At 47.0% G+C, this 26,934-nt stretch overlaps 1 protein-coding gene across 1 annotated transcript in view; it reads left to right on the top strand.

Annotated features, from left to right (window-relative positions):
* Positions 1-19,334, top strand: part of PLEKHO2 (pleckstrin homology domain containing O2) — a 45,558-nt gene extending 26,224 nt beyond the window's left edge. Inside the window, exons 4-6 of the mRNA XM_054042441.1 lie at positions 5,726-5,830; positions 10,798-10,896; positions 14,260-19,334. Coding sequence (XP_053898416.1) covers positions 5,726-5,830; positions 10,798-10,896; positions 14,260-15,507 — 1,452 coding nt within the window. The 3' untranslated portion in view covers positions 15,508-19,334. The remainder of the gene's footprint in view (positions 1-5,725; positions 5,831-10,797; positions 10,897-14,259) is intronic.
* Positions 19,335-26,934: the final 7,600 nt, after the last annotated feature.

The following is a 26,934-nucleotide window of genomic DNA, read 5'->3' as shown; positions in this document are numbered from 1 at the left end:
ACTGAGCCTGTAACTGAGGACAATAACCTTGGAAATCTCTGTGCCAAATGTACTGGTGTAAAATGTGTCTGGTGCAAGTCACTCAGAAAGGGAATCTACAAGGCACTCACTTGCACCAGTTTAGCATGCAGTGGTTGTTAAAGCCTGCACCCTGAAGGGGAGTGTGTGGAAATGAGGAGTGAGGGATGGAGCAAGAAAAGCAACTAGCAAAGATTCACCAGCTATTTGTGGTGATGTCACTCCATTCCCAATGCAGCCAGGCATAAATGGGTGGAAATCCCCAGTGACTTTGCTGAACTCAACTCCAGTTCACTTCAATGGGGACTACATACCTGTGTATGCCAGGAGCTGAATTTGGAACCCACCATACGTTACAAGACTTTGCCACTTGCACCTGATTTCTGATGGACTTGCACCAGTACATGCATCCTACCGGAGTTTGACACAGATACTGCTCTGCATGCAGCAGCTGAGAAATACAATAATCCCCTCCTGAGCCATCCATTCTGATTTCACTTTTCACCTGAAGACATAATCTGACAGGGACCAGGATTCATGGCAGAAACAGGGAGGGAGAGGATTTCTTGCAGGTCCTATGACCTGGATGCATGTCCCCGTCCCTCTCCTAAATGGAAAGGCAGGCAGGTGTGGCTAAGAGGCACTTTTAGTGCTTACTGGACGTACTATGTGTGGGAGGAGACAAATGGGATCATATTGAGAGACGCCTCTTCATTTTACGGCTGAGAATGAACCGTATGTGAACCTCTTTTATCCCATTGTATCAAGTCAGTGATTCAACATGAACAGGCTGGCCTGTGCCCTCCGCTGAGTTCAGTTTTAGTAAATTGCATAGCCCTATTCATTGCTTGCAGTGGTCACTGTTGCATCAGATTTAACCATAACGGCTTTTACTAGAACACCAGGACTTTGTTTATGTCATGACTCACTCTCAGCTGGCTTAGGGAACGGGAGAGCAAATTTATCATCCAGCTCATTGTCCTTTGGCTGTACGTTTGGGCTGCTGAATTTCTCTACCTTCAACAGTTTTGAGCAGAAGGTCAGGCCACGTGCTACATATCTGCCATTACAAACCTGCTCAGGGATGGTCTGTGTCTGCTCAGTGTCTCTCCTGCACTTCTTTAATATTCAGGTTGGGAATACCTATACCAAAAAACATACAAAGAGAAGCAACTCTGTTTACTGTTCCTAGGTTCCACTTTAAAGTTGGTGGTAACCTGAGCAAGACTAGTTTATAGACCCTTATGGGGGAGGATCAGATTTGGGCTCTAAATCTTCCAGGATCACTCTTGTATCTCCTCTTATGCTACTTTCAAAACACATGCTTTGCAGATTGCTTCTCCACATCAGAAATGGCTGGCTGCAGCTTCTCTTTAAGTCCATCAGCAGCACGTCTCTCCCTAAGTCAAGGCTATGTCCTTGACGGTACAACATAGCTTAGACCCCAGATTCTGCAGAGCCACAGTGAGGGTGTTCTTAGCAAGGATTTTCATTCAGAAAAGATGCCCCAGGCAGCCCATCCTCTTCTCTCTGCCTGTGATAGTCAGCCTTTAACTTCACCGATTTAAAACAGAGCTGTCTGGAACTCTGCTTCCCTGTGCTAAGAATGCTTAGGTACAGATCCCGAAAGTGGTGACCATCTTCAGCGTAAGGGGATAGAGGGGAGGGATTTTACTTGTGCGGGGTCCAGTAAGCCCACATTGCCTGTGAAAATACTTAACACCTACACAGCACTAAGAACAGGAGTACTTGTGGCACCTTAGAGACTAACAAATTTATTAGAGCATAAGCTTTTGTGGATTACAGCCCACTTCTTCGGATGCATACCATACACAGCACTGTGCCTGTTCAGCCAATAAATAAATAACCTTCAGGTGTAAGGTAATGGTGTTATCCCCATTTTCTAATGGGGAAATAGAGTCAGCTCCCTCCACGTGGCTGTTTGCATTAAGTAACCAAGGTTGTTCCATGTATCGAGACTTACGGAGTGAATGGAAGGCTGGTATAAGGGGCTAAAATTCTGCCCTTGAAATTCCACAAGAAGGCCTAGGAGGTGAAGAAAAGACCAAGGGATGTGCACAGTATCATCTGTGCACCCCGAATGTGCTGGTAATGAGGATTAATGGCATTTTCGGGTGGGCAGAATTATTGCAAGTTTTTTTTTAAATACCTGCCACTTCTATGCAAGGATCTCAAAATGCTTTACAGATATTAGGGTGAAATTCACTGCGTGCAAAGGGCCAGTCCAAGGCCCAGACATCACTCAACTCCCCAGAATAGGGCTCAAGTGGGACCAAGACCCTTTGGTGTGCTGGTTTCTGGTCACCAGTTAATGAATTTAGCCTTAATCCCCCTGTGAATACATGGGTTTTAAGGCCAAAAGAGACTATTGTGATCATCTAATCTGCCCTCCCACATAACAGGTCACAGGACTCCCCTGAACAAGTCGACGGCAGAACCGTGTCTGACTCCAGTGTGCTACGCACAGGAGCGCAAAGCTGGGCCTGTCCCACAACCGCCATTTTACAAATCGGGGGACACCTCGCTCAGAGCACGACTTGTCCCAGGTTACACAGCCAGTCTCTGGCAGAGCTGGGGAGAGAACACAGGTCTCCTCCCTCCCAGTCCTACACCAGAGCCTCATGTGTATCCTTTCACAATCTCCCAGCCCGCCAGGTAGGGTACTGGAACTGCCAGAGCTCCAGGTAGGGGCCTGTAACTGTAGGTCAGCATTAAATTGTGCAACCCACAGTTACATGCCAGAGGGACACCTCAGCTTCTCCTTAACGATGAACCATCCCCGGAGCCTTCGCTCAGCCCTGCCACACAATCCCAGACTGACACCAACACTTCGTCATGCTCCACTCTCGGAGGCCCGGGGGCTTTGTCAGGGACCCAGAAATGAGGCGCACAAAGTGGCAACAGAGGAAGAAGCTTGAAATCAGGGGATCCTTTCCTTGAACAACGTGTCCAGAGTTCTCTGTACTCCCGGCGTAAGCTGTCAGGTCTTTGCCAGGCGGCCCAACAGCTGAGCTGTGCACAAGGAAATCTTTCTCACAGGCTTTTCTAATCGCTTCAGAGCAAAACTGTTTCCAAACAAAGAGGGTTTTAAGCACACACAAAAAACAGGCCCTCTTTGGGCTAAAACAAAACCAGCCTGGCACAGCGTTTTGGAGACTTGCTCTCTCTCCCTTAGGTTCCCTGGTTAGCGTGACCTCAGGGCCTCCCGGACAGGGGGTTGTTTGTATAAAGCTCAGGCCCTTACCTCTTAATCGAGCTATTCGGGAACATCTCCGCCTCATCTCCCCACCTTTTCCCACTGGTTCTCATGTAGGAAGCAGGACATTCTAGGAAGGATTAAATTCCCTTTTGGCTATGCTGAAGTTAAGGGTCTCCTGCCCCGTTACAGTCACCTTCCTGGCCTTGGTTAATGATTTATAGACATTTAAAGTGACGGTTTGCGCGGGACTGAGACGAATTAGAAACTAAGGCCAGCGACATCCCATCCCTCCTAATGAAGGGCAGCTGCAGAGAGAAAGGAAGATAACCGAGTGGTTAACGCTCAGGAGAGGGAAGGAGGAGGCCTGGCTTCTAGACCTGTCAGTCTTCCTGTGACGTTGAACGTTTCGGCCCTGGTGATCTGCTTAGACAGAGGTTGCTTGTTGATTGTCACCTAAATAAAAGGGACCTGGTTTTCAGAGAACCCATCCCTCCAGTTAACATCTGTGCAAGTGGTGGGTGCTCAGAATATCAAACTCCTTGTAGGTGCAGGCGGTAGCCCTGCCTATTAAAGATGCCTGACACTTCTTCCCATTATAAGGCCCTGTTTTCAGCCACTTATAATTTGGCCAAACTTCCCAGGCCCAGTGTCTGCTTTAGGCTGAATTTTTCTGGAAAATTTCGGCCCAAACAGTTCGACCATTTCCAAGAATCTGCTAACCTTTCCCTGCACCCCCCAGGCTTTGAAACAGGGAGACTGAGGTCAGGGCACCTAGGTTCTGTTCCCAGCTCTGCTGTGTTAGACAAAGTCAATTAACCTCTCTGCCTCAGATTCCCTCTCTGTATGCTTGAAGAAACTTATTTAATTAGCTAACGGATCCCTGTCAGGAAGCTTTTCCAGGTATGCAGCCTAAGTTTTTCCTCTCTTAATTTCACTCCATTGCTCCTAATAGAAGTAAAAGTCAGTGATGGAGAATGCCCATTAGGTCATTTCATTGTTGCCCAACTGAGAAACTTGACTAATTCCCCCAGAAATGGTTACATTTAGTTACATTCCAACATCTGGATGCATGAGAGGATGTTACATTTGCCAATGGCCAAGGCCATTCTTTTGAACAAATGCACTGTTTCAGAACAGGCCTTGGGAGAATTTCCACGCTATTTGCTTGTACCTATTGCCAAGAATTGTCTCAGTCAGGTTCAGAGATAAGTAGAAAAGATATTTATCATGCAGTGATCACAAAACACTGAACTTTCTGGCATGGACATGTATCAGGAGACCATCCAGATAAGCACAGAGTTCAGACTCTTGGAAGTCTGTTGCTTATTCATTCACTAGAGAGATTACATCCCACCTACAATTTCCTTCAGGGAATGCTGCCTGGGGTTTATCAAGGCAGAACACCAGGAAATCCCAGCTGGTTGGGAAATTGGCTCTCCCAATGCAGAACATTTCGATTAAAATGAAAAAAAAAAAAAAAGTTGTCATTGAAATTTTCCATGGAAAAGTTTGATCTTTCAGTGAAAAATCAAAAATTGAAATATTTAAATGCTGCCACGGTGCAGCATGGAAGTTGTAGTTTATGTGCTTTGTCGTTCTTCTCTATAGACTCGGCTCCCGGGTCAAACTACATCTCCCATGATGCACCATAGGCTCAGAGGATGGTGAGCAGAACAGTTGCATCATGGGAGTCCCTGGACCCCCTGCACAGTCCAAAGGAATGGGTTCTGGGCTGGGGATCTCCTGCTCCTCTCCAGGCTTCAGCACAGCCTCTGTCCGGCTAGAGCAGTGGATCATATCTGTATCTGGTACTACAGTCTCAGAGCTGCTGAGTCCCTGCTCTGACAGGGTGGAAAGGGGAGAAATAATGGCATGTTGCTCTGCCAGTTTATCCTTCTGAATCCTCATGCCCCACTGCCCTGCAAGCCTATCTGTGCTCTGCAGAGCCAAGCTGTGCGTACCCCGGCGCAGAGTCCTAGAATCCTGCCTCAGTCCTATGCAGCACCACTACGCAAGAGCAAACAGAGTTTGTTCCTCACAGATTTCACGCTGATCTCTGCCTGCAGCGTGGTGGGGTGGGAGTTGGAGATACGGCATCTTATCGAACCTAACACCGCAACAGGAGCGTGAGTTGCTCATTCGGGCAAGTCCCCTACACACAGTCCATCCATTCCCTAAGTAAACAGCCATCTGTTGTTCCAGGAACATTTCATCCCTCTTTGCGGGAGGAAGAAACGGTCACTCGCTTTATTAATTTAATTGCTAGTTGCAAAAATAAAAACTATAGCAACAAACTGTCCAGCATAACAGAGCTTTGTTGATTGCGGCTGCGGAGTGAAGCCATTGCAAAGTGCAAAGGAATGTCTAGTTTAAACACGGCCTCAGCTGGATATCGAGTTTAACGCACTAATGATGTATAAGCTACTTCTCTGTCCTTGGCAAGTAACGTTAGGATGAAAACATCTCTCTACGTCTCTCATCTTGCAGGTCCATGATATCAAATTTCAGGGGCAGAATGCGGAAGAGAAAGAATCATGGATGAAAGCCCTGAATGAAGGGATCGGCAGAGCCAAAAATAAAATACTTGATGAGGTAAGATAAATGGGTTTCAAGCTGTATGCGTTTGTGGGTCAGCCCTCATTCACTACCGTGTAGAGGGGCGCTGAAACCCCCCCGCCTCCCGCACCCCCTCGCTTCAGGTCCAGATTGTGCACCTGGAGTCCAAAGCTGCTGTTAGCAGGTTCAGATTATAGCTACACTCTTGAGCTTGTGGCCAGGTGTCACATTAGCCTTTCTCCCCCTTCCTTCCTTTGCTCGAGCCTCCTGAATACTAAGCAACAACAAAGGTTAGAGCAAAAAAGAAAAAAAACTCTTCTGGCCAGATTCAGAGGTGGAGTGAGGAGAAGTGAGTTACACTCCCTTAGTCTGAGTTACACCAGGCAAGGCTTAGTCACGGCCGCTTGAATTTCAGAGCCAGAACATGTAAGAAGTTAAAATAGCAGCTGGTTCACACCTTCTCATGTCCTACAGCTAGTTGCTTTTCTCCTCTCTTCTGGCCCTGTACTATGTGTGTTACACAGACTACTTAAGACTCAGTGAGCCAAATTCAGAAGAGCAGGGTGTGGAGAGCGATGGGGCATGTTATGTTGTTAAATGGGTTAGACTCTGATTTGGCATCACGTACATGCGGAGGGGCCTGGAAGGTGTAGGTGGGTGGGTGTGGCCTCAAGTTAGAGTCTCTCTAGATTCCCCCAGAATTTGCCCCTTGGAGTGGGATAACAATGCTGTGTCTTTTCCTCTCTAACAACATACCTGCAAATGCGGGACATGTACGTTTCAGCAGCATTTTATACAAGCCTCTTTGGGATAACATGTATAGAATCCACCACCCACCAAGCTGGGCATTCCCCATACATGGCATTTGCCCCCTGCCTCCTCTGTAAGGCTGGGACTCTCCAGGAGGACAAAAAGGGGGAGGAGAGAAAATGGCTGACCCAGTGGGGTTGGCCTGAGCTGCAAAAGCAACTAAGAGCCTGGTCCAGAGCCCATTGAAGTCAGTGGGAGATGTTCTAATGACTCCAGAGGGCTTTGGATCAGGCCCTAAGTTAATCCACTGGAATCTCTGTCTACCCCTGTGGAAGGAACTTGGGCACTGGAGCGGCTGCAGCTCGGAATTTGCCAAGCAGTTGCTCTGCCCCATGGAAGGACTTTCCTTCCCCTCAGCCCCGTGGCTCTCTGCAGCACACAGCCTGGGTACTGCACCTGTAGATCTGGACACGCGTGTAATCGGACACAGAGTCCGCCAGCTTTTCACGCTGCCTGGAGAGACGCCTAGTGGAAAGTTACTACACACGCCATTAGCGCTACCCTTCGGCAACACGTCACCAAGAGCTGCCTGCAAAGAGAGGTTGCAAAGAAGCTGCCGCCCCCCCCCCCCCCGACTCTGAAACGCCCCCCAAATCTAGACATTCAGGCAAAGGAAGGACTAAAACCACACAGCGTAGGATTTGACATGGAGCTAACCTCAATCCCTTACCAGGAAGGGCAATATCTACTATGCAGTAGTGGGAAGTGCATAAACTCCACCAAGCTAAGGAGAAGCCACCATGAAGGGAATGAAGCCACCATGAAGAAATGAGTAGGGGGAACTTGGAGAGTAAGAAACCAAGAAGCTCTGATTAGTGAAAAACAGGCCAGGCTTTAGGGAAGTGGAAACTAGAGTGCTGTGTAAAAATCTCTGAGAGAAAGGCCAGGGATAAAAAACCACTACATGCCTTCCAGGGCCGGCGCCAGGCACCAGCCCTCCAAGCCTGTGCTTGGGGCGGCACCTGGAGGGGGGCGGCGCTCACCCAGGGAGAGCGGGACCGCGGCCGGGCTCGCCGCCCTCCCCCGGCGCTCCGGCCGGCCGGGGAGAGCGGGGCCGCAGCTGGGCTCGGTGCCCTCCCCTGCTGCGCTCCCCGCTGGGGGGCGCGGGGCGGCGGGAGGCTTTTTGGCCTGGGGCGGCAAAAAAGCCAGAGCCGGCCCTGATGCCTTCATCAAGCATGCACTACAGACATGGCGTTGCAGAATGCATACTCGGCGGGCTCAATCCTGGGCCTCTTATTCGGGCAATGAAGTCAATGGGAAGTTGGAGTAAGGGGTGGAGAATCAGACTCCAATTGCACTGCGCCATTTTGATAAGAAAACATTTACACTTAAGAGATCCAGACTCTCTATTTTTATTCATGGGAGGGAACTCGCAGTAACTGGAGGTGGCCCAGGGAAGCAACCTGCTGGTATCACCAAATCCCATTCGGTGTCTGATGTTTTTTAGGGCAGGCATTGCCCGTTCATCATTCCAAATAAAAAGCAGCATTTGTAAGTAACTGGACCAGCTGGGAGCAGCAGACAAGCTGGAGCTATATTATAAATCTGAGCAGCAGAAAACTCAGCATTCAAGCTTGCTCTCATGTTACCCATGAGCAGTAGAGGTGATGTAATGTAGCGTAATGCTGGGCAGTCCTTGCTGTAGCAGCCTGCCTCTGTCTCCCTGGTTGCTGGGAGAGACCAGCGCTGGTGCTGCGTTCTCTTTCCGAAGTGGAGCTCTCGTTCTCTCTCTCTGCCCTGGCGATAATGACATGCAATGAACTCCACACTCCCTTGCACAGAGTATCGCCCCCGGCCACAAATATGGAGATATACCTATCCCATAGAGCTGGGAGGGACCCCGAAAGGTCATCGAGTCCAGCCCCCTGCCTTCACTAGCAGGACCAAGTACTGATTTTTGCCCCAGATCCCTAAGTGGCCCCCGCAAGGATTGAACTCACAACCCTGGGTTTAGCAGGCTAATGCTCAAACCACTGAGCTATCCCTCCCCCAAGACTTGTGGGCGTGAAGTGCTGCATACTAACTGCTTCAACATCTGTGTGCACATGCCCTGTTGAAAATCAGCAGGCCCAATCCTCCGCTGGCACAAGTCAGCTACACTCCACTGAAGTCAATGGAGCTATACTGAGTTACACCAGCTGAGGAGTTGGCCCATTTTGTTTCCTTCCCCCCCCAACCCCCCAAAAATTGACCCCATAGGCCTGGTCAGTCTTTCTACTCCAGAGATCTCTCTTCTCTCTGGGGAGCTGAGACAGATAACTGGAAAGAGATGCATGCAATCAACTGGCATTTCTAAAGCCCCTATTGGTGCTGCCCCCTGTGCCTTCACACACTGAGGACTGAATCCCTGGCTGTGGCCAATAAGCGCTGGGTGCAGCTGGGGGGATGCAAAGGAGACATTTGTGTCTCCCGTTCCTGAGGTCAACTCTGTGAGTCACCGGCCCCAACGTAGTTTAGAGCAGCCTCAGAGACACTCTGAACTAGATCATCGTAGGACCATTATGCCAGCTGGGATCACTAGAGTGTGGTACATTGTGGCAATACCTCAGAATGCCCCCTTCACTAGGAAGGTGGAGGGGCGGGGGAGTCAAGAGTGGTAGGCCTAGAGCCAGAATAGTGAAAGGACTTAGCATTGGCTCTCATTTTCCACGTGCGAGGCAATGAATTTTAAATCTGATTCCAGTAAGTGAACGTGTTAATTCAGCCACTTTTGCAATTAATCCAGGTCGCTGCTCACATCTTCTGTTCAGCTCCTGAGATCATTAAAGCTGTACAAAGAAAGGTCTGTTAACAAGACCTGCTGATACAGTTCACAGTCAGGTCAGGATTATTAACGTGCCTTCACCTCTAGGATTAGTTTTACTACATCTCCCTGCCACGTTCCAAGCCGGAGTGCAGGACAACAAAAGTCTCTTGTGCCCTCCTTTTCCTGCTCTGTAGGTACCTAGGGATTGGCAAACCTCAGAAAGTTGGATGGGCCAAGTCAGACACTCTCAGTTTCACCTGTGGGGTTGCAGAACTAGCATCGCATCTTGCAGAGGAAGTCAGTTCCACTCTGACACAAAGCTATCATGAATGTGCATGTTGCAAACCACATGGAGAATCTGGAGCTAGCATCGCATTCCAAGGGCCCCTGGCTAAGGTTCTGAGTGCGGCTCTACCAGATCACAGCTGGGTTTGCTTTGAAAATACTAAATGGATGTTGTGGCCACGTCGAGCACTGTTTTGTTGATGTGCAAGTTCACTTTGCTGGCAGCCCGCAGTAAGGAATGGAGGATGGCGATTAAGTCTTCCCCCACCTTTTAGCTTTGCAGGAACAAACCCTGCATTTTGTCTGCATACGTACCGCAGGGGATAAGAGGATGAAGGAGCCTGTTCTACAAACATCCACCCAAGAAAGAGTTGCGTAACTTTCCTGCTAAAAGAAAAGCTTTTGGCAACTCAGTGCTCAAGCGCCTGATACATACGGCTACTAGGGTCACCAGATGTCCAGATTTTATAGGGACAGTCCCGATATTTGGGTCTTTTTCTTATATAGGCTCCTATTACCCCCCCACCCCCGTCTTGATTTTTCACACTTGCTATCTGGTCACCCTAACGGCTATAAGTAAGAGTTCAGCATTGAGCTGTATTGTAAATGCTTCTGAAAGGGAGTGCAGGTTTTAAGGCAATATAATGATGCTAGTGAACAATAAAAACCACACAGAAAACAAATGTTAAAGATTTATAAATAAAATAAATAAATTAATGGAGATATACTATCTCCTAGAACTGGAAGGGATCTTGAAAGGTCACAGAGTCCAGCCCCCTGCCTTCACTACCAGGACCAAGTACTGATTTTGCCCCAAATCCCTAAGCAGCCCCCTCAAGGATTGAACTGACAACCCTGGATTGAGCAGGCCAATGCTTGAACTACTGAGCTATCCCTCAATAAGCCTAGAAATCTGGGACCTGATTGTAATGGGGACATATTCAAAAGCCATCCTGGCTACAAGTGCACCCTTACCAGAAATGGCAGAAAAAGACAAAGAAGAAGTGGGCTGTAGTCCACGAAAGCTTATGCTCTAATAAATTTGTTAGTCTCTAAGGTGCCATAAGTACTCCTGTTCTTTTTAAAAGACATTCTCATACCTTCTCAATGAGATGGTTTTAGGCAACTCAGTGATGTTCTCCTTTCTTCCCCCCATTTAAAGGTGAAGATAGATCAGAGCCTTTCCCTGGAACATGTGACTCGAGACAGAGTGAAAGTGAGTCATGGGCGCAGACCACCCACCAGAATTCACCTGAAAGAGGTAAGAATGCACCCCGGGGTTGCATGCTGCACCTGTATGCAATCACCTGTATGCAATCTCCATCTGGTAAAAGACCCAAGCCGGAATCAGTGAGAACTATTTCTGGGTGTATCGTTCATGCTGATTACATGCAAAACACAAGCTTCTATCTGACCCCTTACAGGTAAAACTAGCCGGTAACTGGAGTAAGGGAAAGCAAGTTTTTAATCTGTGGGATGGTGGACCACAGCTGTTTAAGATTTTTGCATCCTTCAGATTGGTAACTGCTGCAATATGTTGTGATATATTTTGTGAGCCTTTCTACAGTTCATAAGCTGCTTCTTTGTTTGGCATGTGCCATTACTGCTTAATTAAAAAAAAAAATAAAGCACTGAGAATGGGTTAACACTGTTTTTTCTAAGACAGTTTTCTAGAGCAGCCTATTTTCAGTTTTCAGTAGCTTTTCTGTAGCTAGTATTTAAAACAAAAAAAACACACACATGGCTAATAAATATTAGATTCCTATTTCCGAGGGAGTTTCTACACTGAAGTAGTAGTGATACTTTAGAAGAGGATTAAACTAATGAATGGGTTTAAGGCTAAACCTCTTTCTGCAAGCATCACAGCTTGCTGACTCTCACCTTCTGTGCAACTCTCAAGTGATCTTAGTGCAGACGAAAGCTTTTTAATCTAGCGCACAAAAATCCTGCAGCATCCACAAGAAAATCTTTCTTTAGAGAAATGCACAGAAATAATCACTGGAGAGCCAGACATTCCCTCCCTTCCCCTCAAAAAGATCTCAGAGGCACAAATGCTCTCCTGGAATTTTATCCACTGATGTTATTCCCCTTATGCCTTGTAAGCTGGGCCTGAAATCTCAGCTCTGTTATTGCAAATGCCCTCACCTTGAAGGAGACAATTTGCCATTTATAGAGTAATAAAGGTCTTCTGTGGACATTGGAGACAGAGGGTACGTATAAGTGGACATTATTTTGGATGGAGGCCCTGGGTACTGACATGCCACAAAGATTAGTATTAGGGACGATTATACAGATGCTGCGTAGAAGAGAAAAAATGCACACTACAGTGCTGGTAAGGAGGAGGAGAGCAATAAACATCCCTAGTGAATTAGCCGGCGAAGAAGCAGTTTACGCATTTCACTCCCAAGAAATGTAAGGTAATGAGTCTGAACCAGAAGTCTGAAGAGAGTCATTTACTCTGAGTAATCACGTATGGCAAGATACTGAGCAGGACCGGGACTTCGTGCGGGGTGAAGGCCTGTATGCTCCAGCACTGCTGAACGGCAATAGGAGAGTCTTGGGTGGCAGACCCAGAGGAAGGGGACACAAACTCAGTTCTCCACCGTGAAACAGTAACACTTTATCTTGAAGGCCATGTTCAGTTCCTGTCACCTTATGGAAAGGACACAATAAAGAGGGTGACTAGACAGTTGCAGGGACTTGAATACTGTAGTAATTAACACAGAAAAAACGTATGGGAAGGGGGTTAACTGGAAATTTTAATTGCTGATCACACAATCCTGAAGGGAAATACTCTGGGCTAGCTTCTCACAGGAGACGGGGGCACATATTGAGAAGAGAGGATCAGGCAACACGGGTGAACTTCACCAAGGTGGAGAGGTCTCTTGAAAGGGCTCAAGTGGGAGGAAGGCTGTAGCCAGCCTCCCTGTTCTGGAGGGAGTCTAAGCCTAGATGCATTTGGGCACTGCCTGTCCCCAGGGCTCCCTCACACAGGGACTCTCTCCTCATTTCTCCCTCTGGGGTGGATAGGAGACTTAGGAAGTTCGGGCTTCGTATAGAGATAATGCAGCTCTGCATGGCCATCCCTTCTGATCCAGCCGCTATGGTTGAGCAGTATGACATGAAGGACTAGCTGGCTGAGGCCCAGCCCAGCGGAGACAGATGATGTCAGGAGGGGAGAGGAAGCACCCAGACACAAAATGACGTTACATTAGCGCCCTGGACTGAAGGATTCAATACATGAACTAACAGACCTGTACATTTTATCAATCTAAAGAAATGCAACAAGTTATGTAAGGAGAGCAGCAATAGGAATTCTGGGAAACACTCTCATGGGGGGACTACTTGGGTAGTAAGGGGATAAAATATTCTAGGCTACTTCAACAGCTATTCCTACAAGGGGATAGAACCAGATGATCTGCCTCTGTTGCTCTAGGTTGTCTGCAGTGTGGTAGCCATCTTGGTCCCAGGATATTAGAAAGAAGGCAGGGGAGGTAATTTTTATTGGACCAACCTCTGTTGGTGAGAGAGACAAGCATTCGAGCTACACAGAGCTCTTCCTCAGGTCAGGGAAAGGTACTCAGAGTCTCACAGCTAAATGCAAGGAAGAGCAGATAGTTTAGCATGTACTTTAAGGGGCCATTCAAAGTGAAGTGGCCCGCTAACACCCCGTATTTACATGGAAGAGCTTTGCGTAGCTCAAAAGTTTGTCTCTCTCTCTCTCTCTCCCCAACAGAAGTTGGTCCGATAAAAGATATCACCTCACCCACTTTGTCTCTCCGGGAAATTCTTTGCATTTATCAGTTCAGACAGTACACCTGTCCATGCAAATATTTGTAACTCGGAAATTGTCCACATCAGAACTGCATAGCTCAGTGTTTATAACTGAGAAAGGAAAAAGGATTTTTGATAGGCTGAGTGTACAGCCGCTTTGGACCAATTCTTGACCTCTTGTGGTTATTGGCGTTGATGCTCTCCTGACTGTCACTCCACTACTGGAGGCAAAATAACTCAACGGCAAGTATGCATGCGCTGAAGCGGGTGCTGGTGTAATGTCATACAGGGTGTTACATGGAGTAAGAAGCGGGGGCGTAAAGGGGAGCAGAAACAGAGGCATCACTCAGTCTCACGCGTGTAAGCTGTGCTGAGGTGTACGGGTTAGTCTGTACTGTCCTCCTTGTGGGACAAAAGATTTGTAATCAGATGCTGGACTCAGGGCTTGTCTACACTGCCACTTAACCTGATGTAAGTTTCATCGCTTGGGTGTGAAAAAGCCATCTCCCCCCGTGCAACGTAAGTGACATTGACATTAACACGGTATCCACACCACGCTGTGCCAGCGGGAGGCGCTCTCCTGCCGACACAGCTTCTGTCTCTCACGGAGGTGGAGTAAATATACCAATGGGAGAGCCCTCTCCCGTCAGCATAGCGTGTCTTCACCCGACACGCTACAGCAGCACAGCTGCGCTGATGTAGTGCAGGAGTGTAGACCAGCCCTCAGTCACCCCACATTCACTTGTTTGACTTAAACGGTTTGTTAAGACTGGTTTTGAGGACAGGATAGTTCAGGGGATTGATAATAGGACACAGTCTAAATAAAGCTCTCTCGTATTACATTTCTCAGGTTGCCAAGTCTACATCGGATGGAATCTTGAGGCTGGATCTGGATATGGTAGATAATGGCCCCCCAGACTTCACCTTGACTGTGAGCGATAATGAGAACGTCCCTCCTCCAAAGGAAACTCCAAAGCCACCTATGCCTCCTACAAAGCCCAGTGTCATGTCAGAGAAGCCGAGTGCAGATAACAGCGTTGCTGATCAAGAGCTTAAAAAGCCTCTGTTGCCTCCAGCTAAGAAGTTGAAGGAGAGTACACCGTCAAAGGATGATCTAAACGACAAGGATGTGGGTTCAGTCAGTCAAGGTGAAGAGGGTGAAGAACCCAAAGCCTCAGCAGGGGACAATGAAGAGAATCTCATGGAGGTTAGCGACAGCAGCACGGCAAAGCCTCCGATTCCTCCTCCTAAAATCTTATCGGACAAGCTGAAAGGAGTCAGTTGGGATGAACCAGCCCCTCACCCTCAAAGCACAGAAGGTTTGGAACCATCCAAAGGTGGCAGTAAAGAAAACCTCACAGAGGTGGTCACAACGGCTACTGTGAAACCTCCACTTCCTCCTAAAATTTTATCAGAAAAATTGACAGCAAGTATGGATGCCACCCCGAGCAGTTTAGAGGCGAAGAGTTCAGAAGGCAAGGAGCCCCATGATTCCACCTCCCCCAGGGATGGAATGGAAGACGGGGAAGTGACAGAATCCACTCCCCAAAAAGTAGAGCGTGAAGAAGGAAGTGAGAGAGTTGCTGTTGAGAAAGAGAAGCCGCAAACAATACAGGAACAAATAAAGACTTCCTTAGATACTGAAGCAAAGCAGGAAAGTACAGAGGTTCCTAGTAAAGAGAAAACACTTTTACCACAGACCATAGCAAATTCCTCGCCTTTCAGACCTCGCTGTGCATCTCTAGGAGATCTGCTGAATGAATCGAAAAATGCAGAAAAAGAACTTCTGGGTCCAGGCTTCCACAAGGAGCCCCAATCCTGCCTGGCTAAAATGGAGGAGAAAGTGGCTTGCGAAAGGGAAAAGACAGAAAAACTTCTGCAAAAGGTTTTATGCCAAGAGTTAGAACAAGCACAGGAGGGAAATGGACCCCCAGTAAACGCAGAGACATTACTCAATGAGGCAGTAGAACAGCTTCGGCAAGCAACACAAGTCCTACAAGAAATTAAAGGGTTAGGAGAACTGAATAAGGAACCGACAGAGAAACAGAAAGAAAAGCCGAAGGATCTAGTAACTCTTTATAGGAGAAGTGCTCCCTGAGATGTACTTAAGAAGACACTTCTTTCTTACAATCCAGCTAAAAATTTGCTATTTACGACTTATACCATTGCTTGGCCAGTGTTAAATAAGGTTATGTTTTGCTATGCACACACGATGCATTCAGAGCAGGGCATTTCAGTTATAATTTTCTTTTTGTTATGTTTTTATGCCATATTCCCATCCCTGATCACAATAGGAAGTTAGAGGACATTGAACATCAGTTGCAAAAATGTGAATATTCTTTAAGGTCTTGATCCAAAGCTCATTGACGTCAGCAGAAAACCACCAATGGGCTTTGGATTAGGCCCTAAAAAAAACCCACAAACCCACCACCACAACACTGGTAATCAGACTACAGGTCAGTTTTTCAAAGGAGGGCATGGATATTCCAGCAGAATATTCATGTGTGCATGTATAAATTGGCACGTAAGACATGGAATTACCCTGTTTGCACTGGCACCCAGAGAGTTTTGCCAATGAAATCATTCCACTGGGAATCTGGCCGCAAACATCCGTAAATTTTGCTCAGTTTGTTCACTTACTGACAGATTTTGACTACCTGGCCCAATCATATTCTGGAACAAATGGTTAACAGTTTCCATAGATACTCATTAAACACATCGGCAGTTCAAAAATTGACTTAGAAATCTGCACAAAACTGGCAAACTGGTGATGGTAAGTAATTGTTTTCAGCTCTAGACCAGACTCAAACGCAACAATCCTTCCGTGTTCTAAGCACTGTACAAGTATTCATTAAGCCTCAAACTACCATTGCCAAGCAAGTATTATTTTTCCTATGGGGAAACAGGCAGGGATATGAAGTGATTTCCCCACAGAAGGAGTTCATTTCAGAGCCAGGGATAGAATTTAGCAATCCTACCCCTAACTCTGTGCTCATTCTCCTAGACAGTGCTGCTATGTTTGAAATACCTGCTCCTGGCCGAAGCAGCCCAAAATGTTCATTTTTAAGCAATACATTGACCTGGTAACTAGAGTCTCCTGTATTTGTAGAAGTAAATAGTCAGTCAGCTGTTTGGAGGCTTATGGGAGCGGTTGGCTGATTGTTCTGAAAGTAGACTCTCCCCTTGCTGTGTGTCGAGCAGCCTTATCCTGGGAGGTTGACTGATGACATGTCCGTCATGGCAACTGGTTTTGATGGAACATCTAATCATATTTTAACAGGGAAATGCATTTTGCAGTTTAATTCTTGGTGGGTAGGTGGCTGAACTCAGTACACTGAAATGAAGAAGGCAATAAGGGCCCAGTCTGGTTCCCATGGAAGGCAATGGCAAAATGCCCCGATTCTTGGTCCTCCTGTTAAAGGAAGTTGCATCTCATGAGAGAAATGTGATGAAATAGGAATAGTCATGGTGACAAAATGATTACAAAACTGTGTCTTGCACGACAAAGATTAAAAGTGTAAGCACCATTTTCACCCTCAGACAACACGTGTGGATGTGAACTGGGTCATCTACCTGCCAGTCCAAGTTCAGCGATGCTCATTTACCCACCAAATCAGGTCATCACAGGGCGCAGGGGCATCGCTTCTATCCTTTTTTCAGAGTTTTGCCCTAAAATAGTCACTCTCAATGGCACCACATCAACTGCCCAGGGATTCAAAGGGCCACCACCTCCTCTTTGGCTTTATCTAGGCCTGTGCAGTGGACGAAGGATTGGATCTTTCTCAGTTGATCTTATGGAGCTCCGGGGAATGCAGGTGGATGTTGAATAGCTAAGGCCCAGCAGAATAGGAAGAATTTCTGAGCCAGAAGAGAGAGTTCAACTTGGCAGTTCTCATTGCTAAAGTATCTACACTACCCAGTAGCTTGTGCCATCTGCCCCGGCCAAGTACTAAGCCAGGAGCAATCTATACATCTTTATCTCAGGTTCCTTCTCCGGTAGTTCACTGAGGCTCCCTGGTACCCCATGCTGCAAACATCTACCAGAGCAGCAGCAAAGTAAAACTCAAACTACAGCTGAATTAGGAAGGAGGGAGGGGAAAAACTGATGAGTGCTCCTTACCATGTCCAGCCAGCCCTGACCTAAAGCATTTCAGGAACTGAAAAATGGGAACATCCCAGATAAGAGCTAGGTAGTCACTCAACCAGACACTTCCAAATCGAGTGATTAAAACAGCCTTGTTTTAAGCTGCCTCATTCTCAAGCCAGTCATAGGAGTTGTATTGAAAGTCTCTCATTATTCCATCACCCAGGCAGTTTCTGCATAGTAGAATTTGCTTGAGTTTCAGGTGCCAAAACAGCCCTGCGTTTAGACACCGGATTTCCAAATATATGCAGTCCAGAGCATAGTCCCCTTGATGCAGGCCAAGGATGAACTCTGGTTCTGCATAATTTACTGCTGTAGAGTCAATGTGAACGGAAGTATCTTGTTTTCTTAGGAGATGTACTTATAAGACAAGGGCTAACAATACAGACCTAGTCTATTCAGTGCCTACCAGCTTCTAATACGTGTTTTTCTGCATGTGCACTTTTGTTTACCGAACACTGTGTGATGTGAACATGAGCTGTACAAACCTGGTGTGTACAGAATGTCTTGGGACATCAGCCTTCAGGGAGAAGGAGGCATTTGTGAGATAGAATTGTATAACAAAAGAATAAAATGGATGACTAATGGAGATGTATATGTAATAGGGATGCAGCCAGACCAGAATCATGATCTGGCTATGGTCAACATTTGGATGCAGATTCAAATCCCAGTGCTGAAGCTGTCCCATATCCCTATTAGGGCCAAACCACACCCCTGGATTTGAATACCCTTGAACATTGGGGAAGGTCTGGATCCAGCTTAGACTCATCTCTGATATACGTGGATGCTTTCGCTCTTACAGGTATTTTGTCCTCACCATGTGCCACCTATTAACTATCTACCTTCTGCAGTGCTGACGAAGAGTCCCAGATACCCCTATCTATTGCAGCAAGAATCTACAGGATGTGCTTATATTTACTGTATTTTTATAATCATACTGAATATTCTAATGTCTGACATTTTACTGAACCCCCAATAGGAATCTTAACAGAAGACACCTGAATCTGTTAGGAGATGGGAGAGCTAACCCTTTTTACAAGCCAGAGCTAAATACTGTACGCACTAACGTCACTTACCTTTATGTACTATGTCTTGTAAATAACTATAAATTAAGTGAACTCTCTTTTTAACACCCAGTGTCTCCATGGCTGAAAATGTTGCGTTAATTAAGGAAAAATAGCCTTTTGTATAGGTTTAGCGGTTTCTTTCTACAGTGACTAGTCCACCTAGAATTTTCGGTCGACTGGGCTTTTATAAAGCTTCATGGTTTGTTTAGAACATTTAACTCTGAAGTTTTCGCACATGTTATTCTTGTTCAGGGTGTAAGCCAATCTCTGCCTAATGGGAATGGCAGGTCATTCCATAGCTGTCTTCTGGGTTTCTTGCACTTTCCTCTTAAACAGCAAGTACTAGCCATTGTCACAGCCGGGTTCTGGAGTAGAAGACCCATTATGCTGATCTAGCAGGATAGTTCCAGTCTTCATTTTACCTACCACCAATGAGTGCACCTAGCTTTTCTTCACTCAAGCTCCCCAGCTGCACTAAGCTTGCTTTCTCACGTCTGAAGAGGCTGTGGGCGTGTCGAGATGGAACGTGACTCAATTTCAGATTTGTACGCGGACTGCCAGAGCTGCATGGTTCCGACAGGAAGGAAGTGAATGCACTAGTGAGTGGCAGTGAATGATTGTATCTGAAAATCTGTCATGGCTCTTGGAAAGGCAACGCTGCCTTCTGCGTGTAAAGAGCTTTGAGATTTGGCAATAAAACTCCTTTTTAAGCACGCTCCGCTTCAGAGCAGTTTGTTGGTAACGAGAAGGAAGAGCAGGCATTGGGAGGAAGTATTAAGTCTTTGCTCGGATAAGTTCTGTCACAGCCAACGAGGGTTGTGCAGACTGTATCCAGCCTAGTCTATGGGCTAGATCATGGACAAGTCCCAAGGAAGGGCGGGGAGGGGGGGCACAATTATGCACTGCCCCAGGAGCAGGCCAGGAATCAAACTCTGACACTGATAACCCTGCACTTACTGCTCCTGCCATGCCTGCTCTATCTGGGATGCAGGCACACGCTTCTCCCCCAGCTGTGTAGGAGGGGAGGTAGCACCCCTGCAGCAGCCGCTTTCCTTCCTCTCCCCACAAGACTAGTTGTGGGGGTACCTCCCACCCCTTCCTCTCCTGCACCGGTGTATAACTCAGCTCACGACTGAGCCCCCTGAGAGTGTTCGTGTAGACTTGTGGAACAGGAGCAGGTCCTAAAGCTGGGGAAGTTACTCAAGCAGATTTCAAGTGTCTGATTTAAGGGCAGTGTTGCCTAATGGTTGCAGCAGAGGCTAGGATGCCAGGCCTTTTGAGTTTCTATACCCAAGACTGCCATTGATTATGTGGGTTTCTTTGGGAAAGTCACTTACTCGCCCTTCTCTTTATCCAGTTATAAAAGTGAATAGAACGGCTTCTATGATCCCTCATAGGGATGAAGGACTATTTATGAGGGACTTGCAGGTCACCTTTTATCAGAGGCTGTCCAACCACCAGTTTTCTTAAGTGCTGTTTTTGGAGTACTGATAAAAGAAAGCTGATCGATCCCGGATATGCAACTTATTTTAAACAAGATTTAATCCCTCCAACCACTCTAATAAGTGGCCTTTAACTGCATCACAGATTTTCTATAACATTGATGTTGGTAAAATTAAATATCTAGATTAAATGAAGTATGTGGAGCATGCATTAATGATTTTAAACACATATGAAACATTTCCCCCTTTTGCTTTTCCTCCCATGTAAATGCAGAGATTTATGGTCAGAAGTAGAGCTGAACAAAATTTTCCAGCCAACATTTTTTTGCCAACTGAAACAGTTCCTGAAATTGTGTCAATTTAGTTGAATTAAAAAAAAAAAAAAAACAACATTAAAAATCAAAACGTCGTGTTCTGACATTTTCAAAATGAAATGTTTTTATTTTTATTCAAAATTGCCTGTGTCAAATTTTGCATACATTAAACCAGTTAAACTAAAAAAAAATAAAAAATTAAACATTGTTTCAGGTTGAACAAAATATTGTTTGACCCGAAACAGATTTTTTCCAACTTTTTCAGAGTCACTGCCGAATTTGAAAATACGTTTTGGGTCAACCTGAAACTTTTTTTTTTTTTTCTTTCAGTTCAGCCAGTGAACCATAAAAAAAAAAAAATCAGTTATTTGCACAGCTCTAGCCAGAAGGGACCATTATGAACACCTAATCTGACTTCCTGCATAAAAACAGGCCCCAGGTTTCACCCAGGGATTCCTAGATCAAGCCCAACAATTTGTGGAGGAACCATATGTTTCAGGTTTCGGAGTATCAGCCGTGTTAGTCTGTATCCGCAAAAAGAACAGGAGTACTTGTGGCACCTTAGAGACTAACAAATTTATTTGAGCATAAGCTTTCATGGGCTACAGCCCACTTCATTGGATGCATAGAATGGAACATAGAAGAAGATATACACACACACACACACAGAAGATGCCATATCAACTCTAAGAGGCTAATTAATTAAGATAATCTTATCAGTAGGAAAAAAACTTTTGTAGTGATAATCAAGATGGTCAATTACGGACAGTTGACAAGAGGTGTAAGGATAATTATCATACGGAAAAAGATTCAAGTAGTGTAATGACTAAGCCATTCCCAGTCTCCATTCAAGTCAGAGTTAATGGTATCTAATTTGGAAATCAATTAAAATGTTTCAGGAAGACATCCAAGCCCCAAGTGATGGAGAATTTGCTCCATTCCTGTCTGGTCCGTTCAATGGTTAATTACCCTCACAGTTAAAAATGTGCATCTTACCTTAAAACTGAACCATAAACTACAAAGCTCTCCAAGATTTCTTCTTTCAGTTCAAGGGAGAATTAGAGGTATTAATCAAAGGCACAAAACATGCCCACAATAGTTGGAGACAGAAGAACCCTATTTCATTCTGCTATGTAAGCCCACACATTTTGGAAAGCCAATTTTTAATTTGTTCCTGGAAACTTAGTCACGATATCCCCCAGTGCCTTACCTCATGGTTATGCAAACTGCATTATTCTTGTGACAACTGCTGATGTGGCATTGCTAACTGTTAAAGATTTTGTGTTTGGCAAGAGCATCCCTGCTCTTCGAGGAGCAAGTGAAATATTTTGAAGCAGTCTGTTTCCCACCCACCCTCCTACCCTTCCATAGTTATGGCCCAATTCTGCAAAGAGAACTAGTCTAGGAAGGGTCTGCAGGATCAACCCTTAAACCACCTGCTTTCAGCTTTATGGTTCTCTCTGGTCGTGCTAGCCTGTCTTGTTAGTGTTTAAAGGCCCAGGGTGGGAATTTTATATGGTTTCTGTAAGATGTTGGCTGGGCCCCAGCAACCAGGCTACATGACTAATAACCCACCGCCCCCTCCAACACTCATCAGTTTTAAAATATTTAATCTCATTTTCTCTCGCACGGGGAATTCAGAGGCCTGTGTTGCATCTGGAGCTGCAGGGTGATATATTACAACTCAGAACATGTGGAGCATCTCCACACTAGAAATTCCCCCATACCCATTGCCTACCTCTCCTATACCTCCTGCTTCCTCTGCTCGGCCCAAGGTCTCCTCTTTCGCACCTCGTCTCCTAGTCCTGACATCACCCCTTCTCTTCTGCTGTCCCTAGTGCTTGGAAAAGCCTCTTAATTAACATTCACCAAGTGCCCTCTGCCTCCTATTCTCTCTACCAAACCTCTTCCCAAACTATCCATTCCCAAGAAGCGTATAGGTGTCCTATGCCATCTTGTGCCTTTAGACTACAGCCAGCTCTATTTTAAGGCCTCTGCTGCGTTAGCTGCAACAAGGAGTATATTTCTGAGGCACAGGTCTGGCTATGATGGCCCCATTACCCTAGTATATGAGCTCCCCAGAATCCCTACAACACCCTGGTAAGGTAGACAGTGCCGTTATCCCCAATTTTATAGATGGGAAACCGAGACCCAGAGAGGCTATGTGACGTGCCCAAGTTCACACAGGATGTCTGCAAACTAGAAGCTTTGATCGTTTCCCATGGCAACGGTGTTACTTCCCAGCAGCACAGATGGCAGCTGCCCTGGGTTGGTTTTACTGAGCAGAGCCAATACATTTGACTTGTTTTTGCCCGAGTGTAAGTCTGAGAAGAACTAGTTAACTTGTAAAAAGGTTCTGAATGCCGATTGTACTTTGTAGGCACGCTGCAGCTGCCGGATTGATACGAGGGGGCTGTATCCAAATCTCAGCTCCGTAATATTCAAAGCAGTGCTTCAGCACCAGCCTCTGTAAGACCTTGATCCTGCAGTTGGGGCCATGTGGGTTCAAAGGTCTCTCCCTATGCAGAGCTGATTGCAAGATCAGAGCCTCGGAGCAAAACTGACCCATGGGCAGAGGGCCCGTCAAGGTGTGGAGTAAGTGGGATTTAAGCAGCCCAGACCTTGCGCTGGCTTCACCCTCACTGAGCATTTACTGCAAGGATCATTTAAAAGTTGAATGGGAGTTGAGAGCAACCCTAAGCTGTGGGCACATTCATTTTGCTTGCAGACCACAGTGGCTACACTCGGAGGTGGTTTTTAAAACTGCATCTGTCACTGGCCAGGGAAAGGAGTGTCATGTACTGCTCAAGGGGAAGGAAATAGTCACAGTGAGTCTCAGAGCAGGATCATTTTCACATTTCTTTAGAAATCTGACCCTATTTTTGCAAAATACTTGTACAAAAAGGGGATTGTTTCCTTCTGGAAATTGGGCTAATTTTGAATGACGGTATTTTCACTGCCAAAAATCATCACCACCACCCTTCTTGATCTTGCCCCCAAATCAGCATTTTTAGCACAAAAATAGGAGAGGGTTTCTAGAAGTTTTGCGTGACCCTGCTCAGCCATATGGTACCTATGACATTGACAAGCTGCAGAGAAGTGTTAGTCAGGTGAGACGTGGCCTTCTGGCTGGGCTACTTCATAGGAGAAAAGAAGGAACTCTCAGGCCTTCAGCCAGGACTCAGTGGACCCTCCCATTCATCTCCACAGTACACAAAGTCTCCTGAAAAGTTAGCTGCATCTTGTGCTCCTGCTACTATTTCCCATCCCCTTATCCTGGAGTTCTCTTGGTGCCCAGGTATACCTCTTCCAGCAGCTCTCAAGTCTTGTATTGCCACTGCTGTCCCAATCCTGCAGGTGGACCAGGTGGATGGACCCTGTACCCACACAGAGCCCCCCTCAACAAGACTCTACACAGCCTTGGGGGGCTGAAAACACAAGATCAGGGCCTCAGGCCTGGTCTCCACCTAAAATTTAGACTGACCTAGCTACATTGTTCAGGACTGTGACAAAATTTCACATTCTGTGCAGTGTGGTCAGGATTAGACCCTCCGATTGGCTCAGAATTCTTTTGCTGGCCTAGCTACTGCCTCTTGAGGGGGTGGGTTTAGGACAGTTCTGGAAAGACCCCTTCCATCGCCGTAATAAATGTCTACACTACAGCAATGCAGCTGCAACAGTGTCACCGCAGTGCTTGGAGCACAGACATAGCCTCCCATTGTTACTACTGGGCCTTCGTTTTTTTCTCCTCGTTTGTCAATTCAATGACTAGTAAGGGGAAGGGGGGAATTGAACAGTTCAGTATGCTGGAGAGACAGTATGGAATGGCACAGGACTGGTTAGCCTGGCATAGCTAGAGCGCGCTGGGACGAGGTTGCATACTTCAGATTAGTAATATAGCGATCTCCACCGAGAAGGCAGTTAAGCAAATAAGATAACTCAGAGTTTTCCCTTTTAAGGAGAACTACATTGTCATGCTGAAAGCAACTCGCTCCTGCTGCCTGTCGAGCTCTTAGGACGCAGGCCTGTCGGGGCGGTGGTGAAGCTGGCTGTAATACGTGCTAACAGCTGACAGGGGCAGGTCAGCCGATGCTCAGCGTGCTACAGGAACCCTCTCTGCTTCAGCCACCCTTCCCTCTTCCAGTGCAGAGCAATACTGTTCACGTTCAGCTCATCATAACCCCACAACGCCGGGCCAACCACCAGCATCCTGTGCAGCGGCAAGTTAACCAGCGTGGAGGGAGCACAGACGTGCGACTGGAAAACAAAAGAAACTCGGCCTAGCGTTGGTCGCCGAGACCTCAGCTCAATGGGAAAGTTTCCACAAAGAAAGGAGCAGGTTGCTGGGTGTGGGCAGCTTTTAGCCCGGAGGTTTGAGGTTTCTGAATCAAAACAAGGTCTCCCCACTGGGCTGCTCGGCTGTGAAATATTTTCACATCTGACGAACACTCACATGGCCTCTGCGTTGCAAAGCCTGCCTACGCATTCACGTTTTGGGGGCCGCTGCCTGGGAATAAGGAACCTTCTCCCCACTTCCGTTAGAGGAGATTAGCATTGCTCCGGGGAGCGGCGTGTGCACAGATAGTGACCGGCAGGCTTTAGCTGTTCAGTGAGTCAGTTCGCTTTGGAGAAGCGTCCCGCAATCCAGAAGCGAATTTGAACTGCTGAAGTCTGGGCTGCCATTTCACAAGGCTCAGCTCTCCCAGGAGATTTCTACTTCTTCCTGCTAGGCCAGAAATACCACAAGGGCCAGCACATGATAGTTTGGCACTTCTGCTTCCCCACCCAGACAGAATCAGGAGACACCCCGGAGCATGACAATGAACCAATCTGTCCAAAAGTAATCGAACTAGTTACAAACAGCAAAAGGTGGCATTTGAGCCGGCTCTGCTTTAGGCAATAAAGGAGGCAGCGAGGGGATCATATTTTAGGAGGCATCAGAGTAGACACAGAACCAAAATCCTTCCCCCACAGCGGTGAACAAGGGCCAATACTAAATCAGGAGGAGTCAAATGGAGAAGGAAAGTCTGCTGATAGGCGAGAGCACCCGGAGCAAGGCCATCGCTAGCACAAAGGATGCTGGGGCATGCTTCAGAGCCTAATGTTGTGAATGCAGGCAATGCACCCAGGGCCAGATCCCGGTGAAATTCTAGGCTAGGTTCTATACAATCCACTTCCTCCACCTCTAGCACGGACCTTTGGTTGGAGCTGGAAGGGGGCAGACAGATGTCAAGGCCCAGGAAGGGGGAGTAGCCCAGCAGAATAAATCACAGTGTTGGCAATATTTGCAATCTGTTTCTAGGTAACCCAAGGAATTCCCTAGTAGAGGGATGTCAGGGAAAAGCTGGATTCACTTTGGCACTGACTGTTTATCCCTAACGGTGCTGGTGCCCGGCTTTACCCCTCCACTGCCTGGGCTGTCCCAAACACTGCCCCTCTCAGTGGGGCGGTTAGGAAGGAGGATGGCACAGCGTGTGTGATGGGCCATTGCTAAGTGCCCAGCGTGGAGCCAGAATGCAAATGTCCCTGGGCAAAGAAAGGGGGCAAGACGCAGCCAGTCTGGCCCTGCTGGGGGGCTCCCTAGACTGAATAATACCCTGTGCAGCTGGGACCCAATAGCTCAGGATTGCAACCTCACAGGTTGGTCCTTCAGTGCTGCTTCCTGAATCTCCCCCAGGATCAGGACCAGCTAGAGGAGTAGGAGCAGAGAACTGCAATAGCATGCAAAGCCTCGCAGTGTTAGGTTGCCAGCCCCCCAGGATTGCCCTGGAGTCTCCAGGAATTAAAGATCATGTCATGTGATTACACTTCCAGGAATATGTCTGCCAACACTGGCAACCCTAGGCCCTGTACAAAGATAAAGTAAGAGTCAGTCCCTGTCCTGAAGGGCTTGCCATTGAAATAGACAAGACGGACAAAGGGCAAGAGGAAGGAGGTGTAATATGCAGATAATAACAGATGGGAAACCAAGGCCCAGAGATGCAGATTTTCAAGAGCTCTGCCCCCAGCAGCTCTGACTGCTCTCCATGGGAGCTGGTGGGTATTGAGCACTTTGGAAAACCTGAGCCTAAGGATATGTCTACACGCCAATAAAAAAAACCCATAGCATCAAGTCTCAGAGTGCAGGTCAGCTGACTCGGGCTGCGGGGCTATCAAAATTCAGTGTAGACATTCAAGTTCAAGCTGGAGCCAGGGCTCTGAGACCTTCCTCCTGGTGGGGGTCTCAGAGCTGGAACTCAGCCCGAATGTCTACACTGCGATTTTATAGATCCGCAGCCTGAGCCCGGCAAGGCAGCTGACCCAGGCCAACTGCGGGTCTTTTATTGCAGTGTAGACAAAACCTAAGTGATTTGCCTGGGGGTCACACAGGAAGCCTGTGGCAGAGTTTGGAACTGAAGCCAGATCTCCTGAGCTGCAGTCCAGCATCTCCCCCTTCCCCCAAAGGTGCGCCGACACTGCAGTGCATGTGCTGCTGACTGGGTAGGGTAGGCTGGTGATCATAATCCTGAACACTTCTCTTTGCAGGACTTGATTAAGGTGTATTACAGTAGCTTCAGG

The sequence above is a fragment of the Malaclemys terrapin genome, chromosome 10 (assembly GCF_027887155.1).
Source record: "Malaclemys terrapin pileata isolate rMalTer1 chromosome 10, rMalTer1.hap1, whole genome shotgun sequence".
Classification (NCBI taxonomy): domain Eukaryota; kingdom Metazoa; phylum Chordata; order Testudines; family Emydidae; genus Malaclemys; species Malaclemys terrapin.
Note: the sequence above shows the minus strand (reverse complement) of the source record. Positions and strands in the feature narration are given on the sequence as shown.